The sequence below is a fragment of the Mustela putorius genome, unplaced genomic scaffold (genome assembly GCF_011764305.1).
Source record: "Mustela putorius furo isolate JIRA1106 unplaced genomic scaffold, ASM1176430v1.1 tig00000145_pilon_pilon_pilon, whole genome shotgun sequence".
Taxonomy (NCBI): Eukaryota; Metazoa; Chordata; class Mammalia; order Carnivora; family Mustelidae; genus Mustela; species Mustela putorius.
Genome location: NW_025421294.1, coordinates 24,171,646 through 24,189,547, shown reverse-complemented (window position 1 = coordinate 24,189,547; position 17,902 = coordinate 24,171,646). Strand labels below are relative to the sequence as shown.

Below are 17,902 nucleotides of genomic sequence, written 5' to 3'. Positions count from 1 at the left end.
TTAAAACTTGAAACTGAGGCAAGAGAGTTCTGATTTGCAAGAACTGGAGATGTAATGCAAAGACCAAAGGCTAGAAGAAGCAGAACGCTCCGAGACTCGCAAGACCAGGTGTCAGACCGTGCCTCACACGCCTGCGACACTCACACCCACCCCTGAGCCAGGCTGAGGCTACAGGAAGTACCCGTTCGGGAAGGAGGAGAACAGATGAAGGCAGGTGAGGCCCTGGGAAAGCTTCTGCTCACCCCCGTTCTCCAGCCCAACTCTGGGTCCCAGGCAGGGATGAGATGCTTGTGAAACCACAGGCAGCTGAATGGCTCCAGCAACAAAGAAGCTCTGGGCTCACCTACCATGTGGAAATCTAACTGGGGGCAAGCTTTGTGGAACTACCATCTGCATGAAATAGAAACGGCTGCCCAGCAGATCCAAGGACAGAGGGCTTGAGAGATCACCCTCACCAGTCTTTCTTGGACACTAAAACATTATGGAATGACATGCCCAAGTCTTCTGTGGCCCTGAGGGGGGCCAGCGGGGGCTGCGGGAGGACGAGTAAACCCAGAAGAACAGGACCTAGAAGAGCGGGCACCAGGTCTGACCCAATGGTGGCAGTAAGCACAGTTCACGACGGGAGTCAGATGTCCTCCATCGGACACAGGGAGCGTGCACACGGCAGGCCAGCTCACTGGAGGCGGTGACAGCTCTCTGCAGATGGATAACAGGGACAGACAATAGCAGGAGCCACTGCCCTTCAGTTCCACAATGCATAAGCCACTGCTGACTTCCGAGCATTTCGCTACCCCTGGGATTAACAGAATCTATCTAGAAGAGACTCCATGACTATTGTCACCACCACATGGAACCAAAGCTCGAAAGAGAGATCAGACTGAAAAGAAAATGTCATCAACGACAACTGTGACTGCTCCACTGTGTGACTTCTGTGTGACTTCACTGTGTGACTTCTGGCACACCTGCGTTTGCGAGACCATGAAATGTCGTTTCGGTAGCAGGCCCAGAAGCAGGACTGCCTCTGACAAAGCCCAGAGCCCCCCGACATGTCTCAGGAAGGTGGAGGTCTCCGCTCCCACTGCCTGCAGCTTCTGTGATGTCACGGCCCCTCATTTCACCTCTGACCTCTACTTCACACCATCTCCCTCTCCTTCATCCCCACTGCTTGTGACAGCCTCAGGGGAAGACCTGTCAAATCAAAGGAAAAGGCCGGCCTTCCCTCCACTCTGCCCAGGTAAAATGTTATTAAGCTCAATACTGCATTTCATCTAATGACCCCAGGGACTCATTGCTGCCTTCACAGCTCGTAGTGCATTCTTATCCCCCAAGTGAACATTGATCAAATCTGTATTAAATAGTTAAGCATTATACCCTGATAGGATGTTGTTGCCTATGTAATTGCATGTGTAATTAGTTAACGACAGCCATGCAGCCTTCTTGGCAGGTAATTTCTGCTTCCCCCACACACTGTATAAAAACTCTGCAGTAAGTCACAGCTCAGAAAGTGGGTCTTCAACCAACGAGGACAATCTCAGAGCCTCAGGCAAAGAACTGTACCAAGTTTGATCGATACTTCCAGTAACAGACTCATCATTGCAAGCTTCCAAGGTGGTATTTCTCAGACAAGCGTCAGATGATGGGAGACACAGTGTGGAGTTAGAGAGCTCCTTTCCGGGCAAAGGCAGAGGACTTCGCAAAAGCAAATCACTGGTCCGAGAGCCAGTGGAACAAAAAATAATTAGGTACGACTAAAAGAACTAATGAAGGACATATAATTTTGATTATTTGTTTTGGGTTACTGTTAGTATTCCTTTTTTATTGTTGTCATTCCTGAGAGGTATATGAAGTCGCTTCTCATTCTTCCTGATTTATCTCTTACAATTAACTTAGTAGTTCACCCTTTTTCAAGCATTTTCAAATGAAACACTTTTAAATAGCATTCTTGTTCTCACTGACCTTTCCGGATTCTCGAACACGCTCTTTTCTAAGTCTCTTTGCTATTAATGGTAATGCAGTAACTTGCAAATGTTCAGCAAGAATCTGTTCTAATTTTTACCAGAACATAATTAAATAAATGCATGGTATAGGCAAGGCTGTACCTGGAGTGTCGTATTTGGGAGTTAATCTCATTTAATCATGTGTGACAAGCCCACCATTAAGAAATAAGCACTGGGGTGCCTTGCTGGCTCAGTCAAGAGAGCATATAAGTCTTTATCCCTGAGTTGGGTGTTCAGGCCCCATGTTGGGACAGAGTTTACTTAAAAAAGAAAGGAAGAAACAGGCACTGTACTTCATTTGAAGGCTTCCCAGGAGACCAGTCTGTTATCTCACCATGGCAAATCAGGGAGCCTGAGCAGATTTGGGAACCCTGAGGAGAGGTGAAGCCACCACCTCATGTAGATACCACAGGCAAAATGGTGGAGGTGACTTTGTTGGTTTGGTTTCTTCACCTCAGGTTAGAGGATTAAATAAGACCAGTAAACAATACACCCGGAATAACAGAGACTACTGAAACATCCTGCAGTTATTAAGAAATCCTCAGACAGAAGTGAGTTTTCTGGGTTTTGCAGTTTCTTTACACTATAGGGCTTTAGGTTTTCAGACCCTATGCCAAAGGGCACAAGTATACAAATGAACACTTCTTACTGCAGTTGTATAAATGAATCAGATCCAAACACAGGGAGATCAGCTTTTTGCTCATCAAGAGGAATTTCTGGAGATTAGTTATGACCCTAGAGCTTCCACATTCTGAGCAAAATCTTCCAAAGAGTATCTTAGCACAGTATTCCTGTGATGGCCACCATGAACAAATGCACATTCCAGCATCTTCACATATGTGCCCTGGAAAAGTCAATGGGACCACGAACCAGGGAAGGCATAAACACACTCGCCCAGATCACCCTCCCTCATTACCTATAGAAGATGCCTTAGAAGAGACATGCGTGCCTATGCACACACATTCATTCAACCTCAGAAACGTGCAACATTTTCCATGGACCAGCAGTGATGACAGAGAAATCCCAGCTCCACAGAAGGAAGAGGCAAACTTCCAGCTTGGGTCTCCTTAAGGAAGGCTCAGAAACAGGCCAAGTCCAGAGTGACAGCCTTCCTTTCTCCATCACTGAAACATCTAAATATGGCCAACCTTCCCTGCCCCCTCAGCCATGAGAGAGAAACCACTGTCGCTAGAGAGTTTTTCTCCTTTCGTGTGTCACCTGGCTTGTGCTACATTCTGAGCAGAATATACAAGCGAAGAAACACCTTTGGTGGCATCACTGTTGTGACCTCTCTGTAGTGTCTGTTTTAAAATGTGCCCTTGAGAAGTTCAAAGGACTTAGAGATTCAAGGTCAAGGAAGACCAAGACGTACCCCAGGGCAGGCTGTGGTCTGAGAGGTGAACAAACCCACGCTTCTCATGTCACAGCCGACATGAGAACCTCTGAAAGAACCTAATGCATATCTTGGTCTCATGGAATTATTCTGCAAGACTCAGTTCTTCCTTTTCTTTTTAACGGTAGCTGAAGGCAGTTCAGATTCAAGTCCCTACACAAGCTGGAGTACTTGCCAAGCCCCTCTATTTCCCCCATGTGGACTCAAACAGCTCTGTTAACCTCCAACTTCCAGGAACAGGGGTTGTGGCAGGGAGGCGAGCTTGGCCACATCGACCTCCCTCCAAGTGTCTCCTGTGATCCCCACTCACCATTCTTTTGTGTCTTGAGTTTTGGTGGCTCGGGCTCCGGAAGACATGGACAGGGCCCATCACAGAGGACGGTGAAGCTTTTGCCAGTAGAACAAGCATGGAACTCCAACTTGCACTGCAAAAGAGAGGCAGAAGAGCCGTTAAGAAGGCAGCCAAGCAGACACCCCATGTGGCGTTCCCAGGAAGCAGCTGGTCTCTCTCCAACCAGGTGGGATCACAGGAGCAAAGACAGAGAAGGAAGGAGTACATCTCAGGTCAAGATCCACATGGCAGAGTGCTGAAAAAGAAATGGCCTTTCATGTCTTTCCGAAGGCACGGGGTAACCTCTGAGACCACTGGAGAGCACTGCGGTGCTTACTTCACTAGGTGATAAATGCAGCTGTAACTGTTACAGAAGTACTCATTTGAAATGACATCTCAGAGTCCCAGGGGTCCATCAAGGCCCACCCCTTCCACAGAAGGCCATCTCCTTCCGTTTCCTTACTCCTCCCCTAGGGTGCCTCTGCCCCAGTACAGGGATCCTAGACTCTCTCAGCTGCTCATATAATCTCCCTGGGCACAGGGGCAGGGTAATCCCGAGTTAACACCCTGGGTGATATGTGTGAGGCCCAGCCCTGACCCACCCAGGACATGCAAGGAGTGAATGCTTTTGCTGTAACCATCCCAAACCTGAGTGCTATACAGTCCTTCCCCCTAGAGGATACCCATGGGTATCTCTAGCACGGGACTGGGTGCAAGCACCCATCTAATTCTAAGATTCAGTGGTGAAGCTCAAAAGTCACCATCTCTTCATGTCAACCCTCGCCAGCCACACTGGTAGTGTTCTGGTCACTTCCTGCCCTTTTCACTACTTCAGCTACTTTTATCGTCAAGTCTCAACCGGTTCAGAAAACAGGCCGGAAAGAATGTTGTTTACAGGTGCAAAAGAGCATAACAGTTAACAGAATTTTTAGGATCCTGACATCTAAGGGACAGGACACGGACTCAGAGCAGTTAAATAACCCACGAAATAATCATGATGCTCTTTTGGGGTGGATTCCAAGCCATGTCTGAGTGTGGGGCTCAGACCCTGGTTCCACAACATTGCTCTTTCCACGTGGAGAGCACATATCCCATACGGTACCCCAGGTTGCTACTGGCCTCCGTCTCAGTTGTCTGACAGTTTATTCTTTTTCCACTTGTACAGTTCTCAGGATCCAGGCCTGCATGTAACCAACCTTCTGCTAAGGCCCACAGGCTGAGAAACACGTGTGTACCTGGTGGAGGTTCCAAAGAAGAGGGGGCAGACAAAATTTACTGAGCACCCACTTTGTCTGTTATTCTTATCAGAGGCCATGGGGAATCTTTTACAAGGGAAAAAAGAAAAAGGGAAGTTAGAGTCCTTGCCCTTGGAAAACACAAATGTGTACTTCTGAAAAGCCCACAAGCATTTGCAAACCAGCACACCAGAGGACAGCTGAATACCAAGAAGACCCCGCTATTCCATTCCCATCCCGATTACAAACCCAGGGCAAGAGTGCTTCAAACCTGGCTCTGAACCTACGGGAGCCACTCTGAGTAACTCCAAGTGTCACTCACACAGTGGCCAGCCTCACGAGAGAGAGCGCGACAGACAAGCCCATGAGGTGATGACTTCCCCTTGAGGCAAATGCCTTTAGTACAGACTTGTTAGGCATCTAGTATGTGCGCAGTGTGGCCGGAGGGGTGGTGGGGACTGGATGAAAGGCAGCCATGGCTCAGCCTCCAAACTCAACAACTCCATGAAGAGGCAAAAAAGACCACGTCCTTCTAAAGCCGAGCGACCACGACTGTGAGGCGGTCAGGAGTGGTGTGTATGGAGGGATGGAACAAAGAAGCCCCATAGGAATGGGATGGCCTGCCACCAGCCAGAGGGACAGAACGTAGCCAAGAGGAAGACTGGAAGGGCGCGGGGAGGGGTGTCCGTGTAAAAAGCTTCTTCTCAAATCCCACAGCCGGTGTGCATGTGCCCAGGGCTGGAGAAAAGACCACTGGGGCCAGCCCCACCTCCTCCCTCCACCCCCCTGCTCTGAAACAATCCTGCTTCAGTTCTCAAACTATTTGTTCAAGAGATTCTCCAAAGCTAATTTAGGGGCAACAGTATATTTGTGTATGAAAAATTATTTTGTGAAGTCAAAACTCAATACATTTACTTACTAAAAATCCTACTGTGACTAAATTGCTGGTTTGTATCCTTGATAGATTGTAAGACTCTTCCCAGACATTCCCTGGCCCTCCCGGAAAGTGGAATCTTGGCTTCGTTCACCGCCCACCTGGGAAAATGGGATCCCCTCCCCTCGGACCTCTGTCCTAGGCCACGAGACTTGCTCTCCCTGGGGACTGCGAGTAGGTGTGACCCGCCAGGGTTGAGCAGCTGTTTTAAGAACCACTGCTTACTCGTATCTCCTCTCTTGCTCTTCCCTCTACCATGAAAATGACACGAACCACACTAGGGCCGCTCCTGTGGCCTGGGGCCCAGAGGGCGAGGGCAAGCACCAGAGCTGCAGCGAGACCGCAGCCAACATGAAACAGGAACAAGGAGTTACTGTCTGCTGGCTGCCATAAGCCACGGATGTTTGGGGACCCTTCCTGAGCACAGCATAACGTAGCCAAGGGTGGCAGCACTGACTTCCTACTAGCCCATGAGGTACTCATCAGCTGGAAAGTCACGTCTTCTCCCAGGCACACAGTAGGTGTTCAGTAAACAGTTGCTAAAGGATATGGGTGGTGCTCCCCAGGCTCCTTGGGGCCTCCGCCCCGGTCCCCAGCTGCAACCACCTCACCCGCACAAGGAACACAGGTGCTGGAGCTCAGCCTTCGGGATGTTCCCGGCAAAGCATCCTTGACCCACACCGGCTGCCTGAGGCCTCTCCTCGAGCTCCCGTCCAGCACTCGGCCTTCTAGCCTCCCTGCTCACCCTCATCCATTGATAGACTCAGAATCTCATCCATTTGCTTCCCAGATGCTCGGGAACACCCATTTCCCTGGGGGCCTGCCCTCGCCCGAGAGCCTCTGCAGACTGTGATTCTGGTAACTCCGCTTCCTCGGCTGGCCCAGAATCCCCTCTTGTGGACAGCCGCTGTCACAATCTGCGGAGGCAGCCGGGCCTCCTCCCGGACCCCGGGGAGGTGCTACCAGAGAAAACAAGATTTATCTGCATCAGTGGAAACCCATGTTTCAAGGGCACAGGCCTGCTTTTTTATCTTCCAGATAGTATGTGTCATTTAAATGAAGCTCAAAGGACTAGAATTCCATTTAATATAAAGCTCAGCACGTGCTATTTAGAGATACCTACATATGTGTGAATATATATTGGGGGGGGGGTAGGGTGACAAATACCAAGACAGGGGTGGCCTCTAGGGCAGAGGCAGGACGACGGCCCTAGACAGGAGCCCAGAAAAACACCGTGAAGCCTGAGAATGGTTTATTCCCCAAAGCTCAGTGACAGATTCCAAGGCTTTGGTCATTGGGCTTGGCAACTTACAGAAATAAGACATCTACATTTGTGTATCAAATATTTCATGAGGAAATATAAAACAAAGTTGACATGCCTCCATCAAAGTGATGACCGAGCTAAGGGGAGTAAATGAGGGCACACGTGGGCACCCGTGGGTAAGGGGAGAGGGCACCTGGTTCTGAGCCTGGCCGGGACTGTTGCTGGGCAGGGGGCCTCCTCGGGGCACCTCACGCATGTCCCTGTCCCATAGCACTTCCCTAAGGCCCAACCCCTCTGCCCCAGGCTCTCGCTAGGGAAGAACAATTACACAGGCCAAAAGGTGGTCACTGCACCAGCTTTCCTCACAGCGGCCAGGCCACTTCCACAGTACAGTGCTTCCCGCTAGAGTGGCTACCCTGACAGAGGCTGTCACACCAAGCAAAGGGCTCCCACGCCCTCTCCCAACCTGTAAGCCACAGATGCTCAAGAACGTCCTGCCCACTCACCTTCAATCCCAAGTAGAGAAAATGCACAGAGCCTCTGGGCTCTGCAGAAGTGTGCCCTGTGCTGTGGATAGAACGATTCTGAAAACTCTAGGCAGGTATGCTAGCCCTCACATAGAGGGTTGCCAAGAGAATGGGGCCAAGAGAAAAAGAGACAGCTCATGGTACTTTTTCCAGGCAGCCATCCCATGACTAGGTTCTGGACCTAGCAGACACTGGGCTCTGACCTATCAGGACAGGAGCAGCTTCCTTTGGAAAAGATGGAGTCAGAATGCAAATTCTCCTACAGAGATGTGACGAGGGAGACCCAGGTGTCTCCTGACACCATAGGGATGGCACTGGCTCCTTTCACACATGACAAGCCTCCAGAATGGCCACACCTTCTCTCCCACAGTGTGCTCAGAGCTTCAGGTACAAGGTGGCAAAATCATGGATGGCGATTTGTTGGCAGGAAGGACTTGCTCCGGTGGAACTTACTGGCTCCCTCCACACCAGCCCCGGAGGTACTAGGGATGCATGCCGCCTACCAGCATCTGCTGGCCTTCGTTGACCTGCATCAAAGCAGTGTCTGCAGGCTCCAACTTAAAGAGGGTAGACTGGGGGCCTACCCCTTAGAGTCTGGGCTTGGAGGTGGAAAAGCAAAAAAATGAAACAAAACAATCAAAAAGAACTACAAAATGACACTCTTGGGAATAGATAAAGGAGCACCCATAATTTTTTTTTTTTAAATAAAGAATTGTGGGGAGAGAAGAGGAGGAAAGAGGTATAAATGCATTTTGGGGATTTAGAGTAGAGAGCCAGTCATTTACTCAAAGCTCCCATAGGGCCAAGGCTAGAGGCAGGCCCAGGAGCTCCTTCCCGGGGGAAGGAGACACACTGAACAAACGGAGAGACCCCTCAAGGTGGTCACTGCCACCTTCGGCGGCCCTTCCATCCCTGGACCTGTATCAGAAGTGGGTCTAAGCAGAGAGCAGTCACCACCGCCCTGACCCCACTTCTTTCTAGAAGAGACAACTTTGCACATTGTGTTAGGTATTGAATTATATCCCTCCAACAAGACATTTGTAAGTCCTAACCCCCAGTATCTTCGAGGGTCTTTACAGAGATCATCAACTTAAAATGAGCTCAACAGCGCCGGTCCTAATCCAATATGGCTGCCATGCTTACAGGAAGGGGAGAGCTGGACACAGAGACAGACCCACGTAGAGGGAAGATGGAGGAGTGAAGTGACACAGGGAGAAGACAGCCACCTGCAAAGAATGCCCGTGGCTGCGAGAAGCTAAGGAAAGGCAGGAGAGAGATTCTCAGTCACGGCCTCCAAAGGAATCAACCCTGCCCACACCTTGGCTTCTACTTCTATCTCCAGGGCTGTGAGACAGTAAATTCCTATTGTCCGAGGCACCCAGTGTGTGGTACTGTGTTACTGCAGCCCTAACAGACTAGCACACCGTCCGCCCAGATGTTTAAAAACAGACAAGTCTCTATGGGATGGAAATGCTACATATTATGTTCATAAAACATAGACCTTTGTGCCCAGATGACTCAGTTCTCCTGGAAAGCATGTTAAAACAAAACAAAACAAAACAAAACAAAAAAAACACCTGGAACAGCAGCCTTAGGATGTTGGGCAGGTAGACATACAGAACTTGGCCAAATACTATCAACCATGACTCATGGGCAGAATTACAAAACATTCAAGACTTTATAATGATTTTATGATCAAGGAATGAAACAAATAATAAGCCCTAAGTATTTAAAAGATGAGATCCTAGAATGTGGGAAAGTAACAACTTTCAAACGACTTTTAAACTTCGTACTGGAACCCATATTCACAGAAACACAAAGAGAAACACAGACATAACATCCTGGAAGCTTCTATATCCCTTGACCCACTGGGAGAGAAATGTCTTCCCCAGTCCTCACAGAAACGCAGAAGATGGAGGGAGCCAAAGATTTTGCAAATGGGCAGAAATATTCAAAACGTTGACCTACTTAAAAATAAATGTGCTAGCAGATTTCCCAACCAATTTTTCCTTCTGTTTTGCATAACACACCAACACGTAGGAATGAGGGAATGTTCCTGCGAATGGCCAGTAAATCTTTCTCTTCTGTGATTTGTAAAGCAAAACTAATAACCTCTCTCTGGTTCACTGCTCACACAGATCTCCACTGAGTACGTTTCTCTATTGCCCCGCATTCTTTGCTTTTGCCTTGCATGCTTTGGGTATTATTTTTAACATTTTATTTAAATTGCTTTCTCCACTCTATTTCATCAACCAATCATCTATTTTTAAACCAGACTGTTGACAGTTCACAGTTGACAATTTTGTTCACAGTTGATGAATTTTGATTTGTTTTTATTCCCCCAAAATCCTGTCAAAGAAGGGGGGGTGGGTAATCTCGTGTCTCTGCTGGCTTTAATGAGTGGGCAGGAACTGAGTGTGGCTGCTGGCTCCCCATGTTATTCCTGACAGACGGAAGAACAGCTGTCTGTCTCTCTGGGGCTTGACTGTCCCTGGGGTCATGGGAAAGGAGGAGTGAAGAGATACAACAGAAGGGTCTTTGGGCTCAATCAGAGGTTTACCAAACAGGCACTCATGTGTGTGTTCCTTCTCACATCAAACAAGTATTTACTGAGCACCTACTATGGGCCAGCACTGTACCAGGCTCCAAACAGACAAGACAAAAACACTGTTCCCATGAAGTTTATAGAGCAGGTGCTGATGAGGACCATAAAACAGCACAAAGGAGAATAAGAGACAGAGAATAATGGGGAGGGGAAGGTATATGACATGGGGTGCTCTCAGGCAATGTGGCATGACATCTGGGTAAAGAATAAAGTGGGCCAGGCAGCGCTCTGGGGTCAGGGGATTCCAAGCAAAGGCCCAGTGGTGGAAGATGCCGACTGCACATGAAAGTCATCAAGGAAGCCAGTGTAACTACAGAGAAGAGTGGAAGGGACCTTCTCAGCTGAGTGTGCAGAGTCCTGTGTGTGACACTCCCTGCCCTCCCCCCAAGGTTTGGGCTCACTCCCTGCCCCCCCCCAAGCACATGCATGCACCCACACTGTTAAAAATTCCAAAGAAGGCAGAACCTTACCCCTTAAAATCAAGTTGCTAAAAATGTGAAAAAGGAAAAGCTCATCTTAACAGAAGAATGCCAGCTAAATACGTTGAGAAGGAAGCCTGGAATTAGGAAATCACTTGGCAACTCCCTATGTAATAACTGAGTTAGGAAACGATCATTTGATGGTTATTAGAAATCGTGGGTAAAAGGAATTGGGGAATAGGGAATTCACAGGGTCTCTAAGGGCTTCCCGCAGAAAACACACCTCATTATTACACAAGGAAAATGTACATGACAGTCACACCTTAAAGCAGGGACCCTGGGGCCAAGGTAGCACCTGCAGCAGGGGGCCCGGCCTTCCTTCTGCACAAGGAAGTATTACACAACAGTGCCTCTGAGGGGCAGGGCCAAAAGCTCCTCACCTCAATCTATTCATTAGAGAATGAGTCTAAAATTGAACATGTTTTATAAGATAAATGCCTGGACTTTCAAAAAATAAACCACCACGAAAACAAAACAAAAAAGCAAAAACAAACAAAAAAACATGAACAAAAATAAAACCAAAAAACCAACCCTGGTGTGAGTGGGTCCCTCTTCTAGAGCAGAAGAAATTAAAAAGCTGGAACAAACACAGGGGGTGAGGCTTGACTGGCTCTTAGAAAATCACAATTATACAAAGCTGTAAAAGACATTCTGGGAAAAAGTGCTGTGGTTTTAACAAGGACTGCGCATTACCTGACATAACTAGGTTATTGTTCTCGTAGGTGTAAGAACACCTGTGAAAGTGGTCATAGAGGAGAATGTCTGTTTCCTTACCAGGGAAGTGCCTCTAATTTGCTTCTGAATGGTTCAAGGGGGAAAGCAAGTAGGTTAAAGAGAGGGGAGGGCGTGAATCTCACAAAACGTTAGCAACTGCCAAAACTCAGTGATGGGTATGGAAGTACCCCTCACTCAGATTTTTAAATTCTTCCATACATTTAATAATTATTAAACCAATTTCTCCACATCCTCACCAACAGTTATTATTTCTTTTCTTTTTGATTCTAGCTATTCCAGCAGGTGTGTGGTGAAAGATGACAGTGGTTTTAGTTTGCATTTCCATCACAATGAGCGAGGCTGAGCACCTTCTCATGTGTCTGTTGTCCATCTTCTTTGGAGAACTGTCTATTCAGGTCCTCTGTCCATTTTTTTAATCAGATTGGTTTTGGTGTTGAACTGTATGAGTTCTTTATATATTTTGGATAATAACCCCTAACTGGATATATCACTTGCCAATATCTTCTCCCATTTAGTAGACTGATATGTTGTTTTGTTGATGGTTTCCCTTGCTGTGCAAAAGCATTCTATTTTAGTGTAGTCCCAATAGTTTAATTTTGCTTTCATTTTCCTTGCCCGAGGAGACCTATTCAGATGATGGTGGGAATGCAGATTGGTGCAGCCACTGTGGGAAATGGTGTGTTTTCTCAAAAAAATTTAATGATAGAGTTACCATGTATATCCACTATTGGGAATTCACCCAAAGAAAGGGAAAACACTAATTTGAAAAGATATATGCATCTCTATGTTTTTTGCAGTGTTATTTACAATAACCAAAATAAGGAACCAACCCAAATATCCATCAATAGATGAATGGGTAAGGAAGATGAGCATGCACGCACGCACGCACACACACACACACACACACACACACACACACACTGGAATATTACTCAGCCACAAAAAGAACGAGATCCTGCCATTTTCAACATGGGTAGACATAGAGGGTCTAATGCTAAGTGAAATAAGTCAGCAGATAAAGGGAAATACCATATAATTTCACTCATATATAGAATCTAAAAACCAAAATGAACAAATGATGAAAAAAGAGACAAAAGACAAAAACCCCTTGAATACAGAGAACAAACTGGTGGTTACCAGGGGGAGGTCTTCAAGGGCTGGGTGAAATAGGTGAAGGGGATTAAGAGTACACTTACCATGATAAGCCCTGAGTAAAATATGGAATTACTGAATCATATTATATACTTGAAACCCAATACAACACTATGTTAACCATACTTCAATTAAAAAAATTATTAAAGCAAAAGCTGGATAAAAATAAGTGTAACCTGCTTTTCCCAGTGGTGCTGGGATAATGTTTCCAGAAACCATGCCAACCATGCCTATGTGCTCCCCTGAACACTTCCCCACATGGAGCAAGGGCACACTGCAACGACATGTCCTGCTGTGTTTCCCCACCAGGGGGCGAGCTCTTGGAGGGCAATGAGGACCCTGTAGACCGAAGTCTGCAGGAGGAGGGGGCCTTTCGTGAGAACTTGCTCCACCAATGACTGAGATTTTTCTGGAGCACAGATTCTCGTACACAACAGAAGCAAGCAAGGCCACGATGCGAAGGGTAAACACAGGTGCAGTGAACGGCAGCATTTTGGTTCTTGCAAAGACCCTCTCTGGTAGTGCATACAGCAGACGTATCACCACGAGGTCATTCTCCTAAGAAACTCCCCTACCTTCTCCTGACCTTCTTCAGTTTGTTAACCATCTAGCAAACCTCTCTTCAGCAAATGAGGACACAAATTTCAGCCCAGTTTGGGTGCAAGTTGTCACACATTTGCATTTGGAAGCAAAGCTGCAACCATTTTCCTCTAACTTGTCCAACAAGACCCACGCAAAAACTCCTGCTCATGAAACTGTCAAAGGAAAGGGCAAGGCCCCATGTGAGGGAGCCTAAGGAAAAGTCGAGAGCTCCACAGGGGCAGGAGCTCAAGGGACACGTTACAACTCAGAACCAGCCCGCCCCTGTAGCCTCTGATTGGCAGCACCCTTTGTGCCTTGCGTCCAGTAGTGACCCCACTCTGGTGAGCAGAGCCAAACTGTGGGGTGGCTGCCCGAGCCCACAGGGTCCCCAGGCTCATCGCCACTACTCCCTTGTCCCTGGTCTATGTTCTATGTGCCCCAACCTCACCTGCCTTGGGCTCCCACATATCACCTCCACTGCTTCTCCCTTCTGGGATTTTGCCTGATATCTGCTGTGCCTGGGATCCTCGGAAGGCTGGATCATGTCCTGAAATTTCCCAATTCTGTGATATTTTTCTGTCTATCTAGAATTTGGGGGAGATGGCACAGATGCAGAAGGACACACAATTCCCAGGCCCTGCTTCCTATCAGCCTGTTGGGGAGACCATAGCACCCATGGAGAGAGAACGGCCAGATCTGCATCAGGAAACATGGGACCCCACACAGCCTGTCCACATGTGGCCAGGAAGCAGAAAGCCCCACAACCAAAGCAGCTCTGGACACAGGAACAGATCATTGTCCCTCCCCAGAACCCCCCTCATATAATTCAGACCTTTGCCTGATATCTGCTGTGCCTGGGGTCTAATGCTAAGGAAAGGTCTCCTTCACTCATATATAGAGTAACCTTTGCTTAGATGTCCCTTCTCGACAAAGCCTTCTCTCGGTACCCTTGTGTGATCATAATAGGCACTCCTGACTCTCCCACACTGTTCTCCTGTGTACACACACACACACACACACACACACACACACATATACACACATCATGTTCTAATACACTATGAATTTCTTGTTTTAGTTACTGTTTTCTGTCTCTCCCCCTTGCTGGAATATAAGATCCACAAGGACAGGGATCTTTGTTCTGTTCACTGCTGTTATGTGAGGTGCCTAGTCCAGCACCTGGTTCATAGTAGTTGCTCAGTAGAAACATGTGGGGTAAAGGAATGAATGAACAAAAGCCATGGCCCATGTGCACAGGTGAGTGACTAAGTAAGAATTTCAACAAGCGACAGGACCCCAGGACGGAGGCAAATCTCATTAAATGAGTTCCAGTTTCCTTCCAGCCCTCTAGGAAAAGGGCTCCAAGTAGAAATGAAACAGATTTCCTTAGAATTTGAAGAGCCATGCAAACACTCGAATGTGACAACAGATTTAGACTTTCCCCTCTTCCTGGCCTAGCTCTGTTTCCCCTCCAGACAGGCCTCCAGGGGGGCTTCTGTGCCCCAGAGCCGTTCATGCTCACTGCGTTACTATACTGCACATACTCATCTGTCTACACAGCTGCCTTGGAAGAAAACATGCATCTTTTCTTCTTTAAAGATTTTATTTATTTGACACAGAGAGAGACAGAGACAGTCAGAGAGAGAACACAAGCAGGGGGAGTGGGAGAGGGAGAAACAGGCTCTCCACTGAGCAGGGAGCCCAATGAGGGACTCGATCCAGGACCCAAGATCATGATCCGAGCTGAAGGCAGATGCTCAATTGACTGAGCCCTCCAGGTACCCCGAAAACATGCATCTTTGTCCGGACCCTAGCACATAGCAAGTTCTTCACATGCTGGCTTACTTATGGGATATACTTTGTATAACACTACATGAGAGCAGATGTGGGGGGCTTCATTTTGCAGATGAAGAAAGTGAAACCTCAGGAAAGCAAATGACTGTCAAGGTCACAAGGTCAGTAAATGGCAAACTTCCTTTTTAATCCAGATCATTCTACTTCTCCCTAGTCCACTGCTGTGTGCATTGCCTAAGAATCTTCTGGACACTGAGGGGTCTGGTAAAGTCTTTCTAGGTATCCCAGGATGGCCGAATGAAGAAGAAGAGGATTTTGAGGGGAAGGAATGACTGCAGGGCAGGGCAACTAGAGAAAGGGAGGGACGCCGCACGAGGCTGAGCTACTGAAAGGGAAGGAAGGCAGCCGGCCGCTCCCCACTAACTCAGGCCAAATGAAACCCTTATTCGTCAACTGCACTGGTGCTGGTAATGTCATCCAAAGTCACTTTTAACAGCTCCAATCAGCTAAGATCACTTGCAGAACTCAAGCAGATTAGCCCACAGAACTGAGTAAGGCAGGCGCCTTCCCTATGTGGTCAGGAAGCTGATGGCGCCTGGCTTACCTGCTCAGGAGGCACGAGGGCCTGCAGCAATTTTGGGCTAACAGAGTAACCACTAAACATTATACTGGGGCACTCCTAGGCACTGTGATTTCAGGAGGTTGCTGTCCAGAGCGGCCCAGCTGGGGAGGGCTCCAAGATCAGGCCTCTGAACCTGACCCCCACCAGGTGGAAAGGGGGCGGAAAGGGCTTGCTGAAATTCATCGTCTCACCGGCAACTCTAGGAGCTTAGGGAGTACCAACCGGTTCTACAGAGTAAGGTGGGTGGTGGTGGGGGCGGGGGTGAAAGGAGAAGAGAGGAAGAAAAGCAAGCAGCAGAGGAAGCAAGGCAGAAGGAGAGAGCAGAGGGGTCCTGCAAGCAGAGGCAGAAGCCACAGCCCTCCAGGAGAGACTCCAGGCGGTGCAGGAGGAGCAGAGCGTGCAGGGGCTCGTTTACAGTCTCTCGCCCAGCCTGGCTGTGTGGGCTCAGGCAGCTCCAGGAGAAAGGAAGAGAATGTTCCTAGCTGGCACCTGCTTAAAATATAGATGTCTCTACTGCTATAAATGCCCCCAGGATGCCTGTTTCTCAGGCTGTCCAGGCTTCTTCCTCGGAGGGACCCCGTCCACGCGAAGCCACCTCTCCGGGCCACCTGTCCCCCTCCCCCGGACACCGCCAGGACTGACTGCCCTTCACAGGCAGGATTCATGGGAGGTGGCGCTCTGCGAGAGGGGCACCTACTTTCCATCAGGACTCTCGCCTCTCTAGCTGTGATGATGGGGGAGGAGAGGCTTTCTGCTCAGGTTCTGCCTGCCTCTGTCCCCACAGGCCTGAAAGAGGAGGTGATATTCAGAGAGGCAGACATCCACTGCTTCTGGAGAGCAGAGTCTAACTAATTCACACAACCTGCCCAAGCCTTCCTTTCCTTAGCACTAGATAAAGCCACCCCTCCCCCCACAGCTGACAGGACAGAATGGGTGACAGGGGGATCCCCAGGGTTGGGCAAACCCCAGCACACGACAGACAATAAATCTCAGCTCATGCCTCCAGTCCTGCCAACCCTGCCTTTGTTCTGCCATTCCTCCAGTAGCTCTTCTGCACCTGGAGGATCTCTGTGACATGCCAGTGTCTGTGCTTCTCTGTCCCAGTTCACGCCCATGCCTCGCCCCTGTCATCCTCAGAGGAATGTGAAGATGTGATCCCAGAAGAGGACCTCCATGATCCAAGCCCAGGTATCCCTCGAACCTTGTCCCTTTGCATCTCTTTCCAACACACGCTTCCTCTGCTGTGACACACTCGCTCTGCTGTGACCTGCTGCCACCTAAACAGACCCTCCACACGCCCCCTGGACACCGTCCACTTTGATGCCTGGCTTTGTCGCACCCCTGGGAATCCCAGGGCAAATTTCCCCGAGGGTGCCCACCTCCCCAGCACACCATCCTGCATTGCAATGACTGCTTTCATGCCTGTCTCCCTTAGGAGTTCCACAAAGATGATATTGTATTTTACTGGTTTAGCCTCAGTGCCTCAGAAAAGATTTGAAAAAGAACAGGTAGTTTAAAAACAAAAACAAAAACAAAAACCACTGACGGATGAATAGACACTTGGGCACAGGACCAGATATCTCACTATCTCCTAAGCAGTCACACACGGCTTGGGGGCCACAAGCTGCAGTGGAGTTGCCCAAATGGAGGCCATGATCTCTCACCAAGAACTCAAGGTTTTGATGCTCCTTGGCCCTGTGGATGGCACCTAGGTTCTCACAGTCCACCAGATGCAAAACCTGCCCGGTCCTTCCTCCCTTGTGTGATCCTCTCTGCTTACTGGGGAGTCATCTTCACATGCCCAGACTGAATTCAAATTCTTGTTTCTGAGGCACAGTCCCTCTGGTCCTGACCCTGGCACTGCAACAACCCTGCTCTAGTCCTCTCACAGCAGCCCCCATCTCCTCTCCCAGGCCTTGCCCCACTCTTATGCCCCTCTCACATGGCAGCCTCTCCTCCTACCCGAAGACTCCCCACCTGGGCAATGTCCCTCCAGGATGCCCTTGGCCCCAGGCACATTTCCAACCCATGCCACTGCCCCTCCACAGTCTATGCCCGCTCCTCACAGCTCCTAGCATTTCTTCCCCATTTATGACTGAGCTGCTGGGCTGCCCAGCTTCTATGCAGTACACGTGCCTATCCCTTGGAGTCAAGCTACAAACATGAAGTCCATCTCGAGCCTCCGTGGTGCTGGTAGAAATTCCTCCAAAGTCATCATAATGTACATAAAGGTTCACTGCAGTTAGTCA

The 17,902-nt window shown here is 48.7% G+C and overlaps 1 protein-coding gene across 2 annotated transcripts in view; it reads right to left on the bottom strand.

Annotated features, from left to right (window-relative positions):
- Positions 1 to 17,902, bottom strand: part of SPOCK1 (SPARC (osteonectin), cwcv and kazal like domains proteoglycan 1) — a 500,003-nt gene that overhangs the window by 77,579 nt on the left and 404,522 nt on the right. For both annotated transcript variants that reach the window (XM_045075472.1, XM_004744908.3), the window contains one exon: positions 3,704 to 3,818. In XM_045075472.1, coding sequence (XP_044931407.1) covers positions 3,704 to 3,818 — 115 coding nt within the window. The remainder of the gene's footprint in view (positions 1 to 3,703; positions 3,819 to 17,902) is intronic.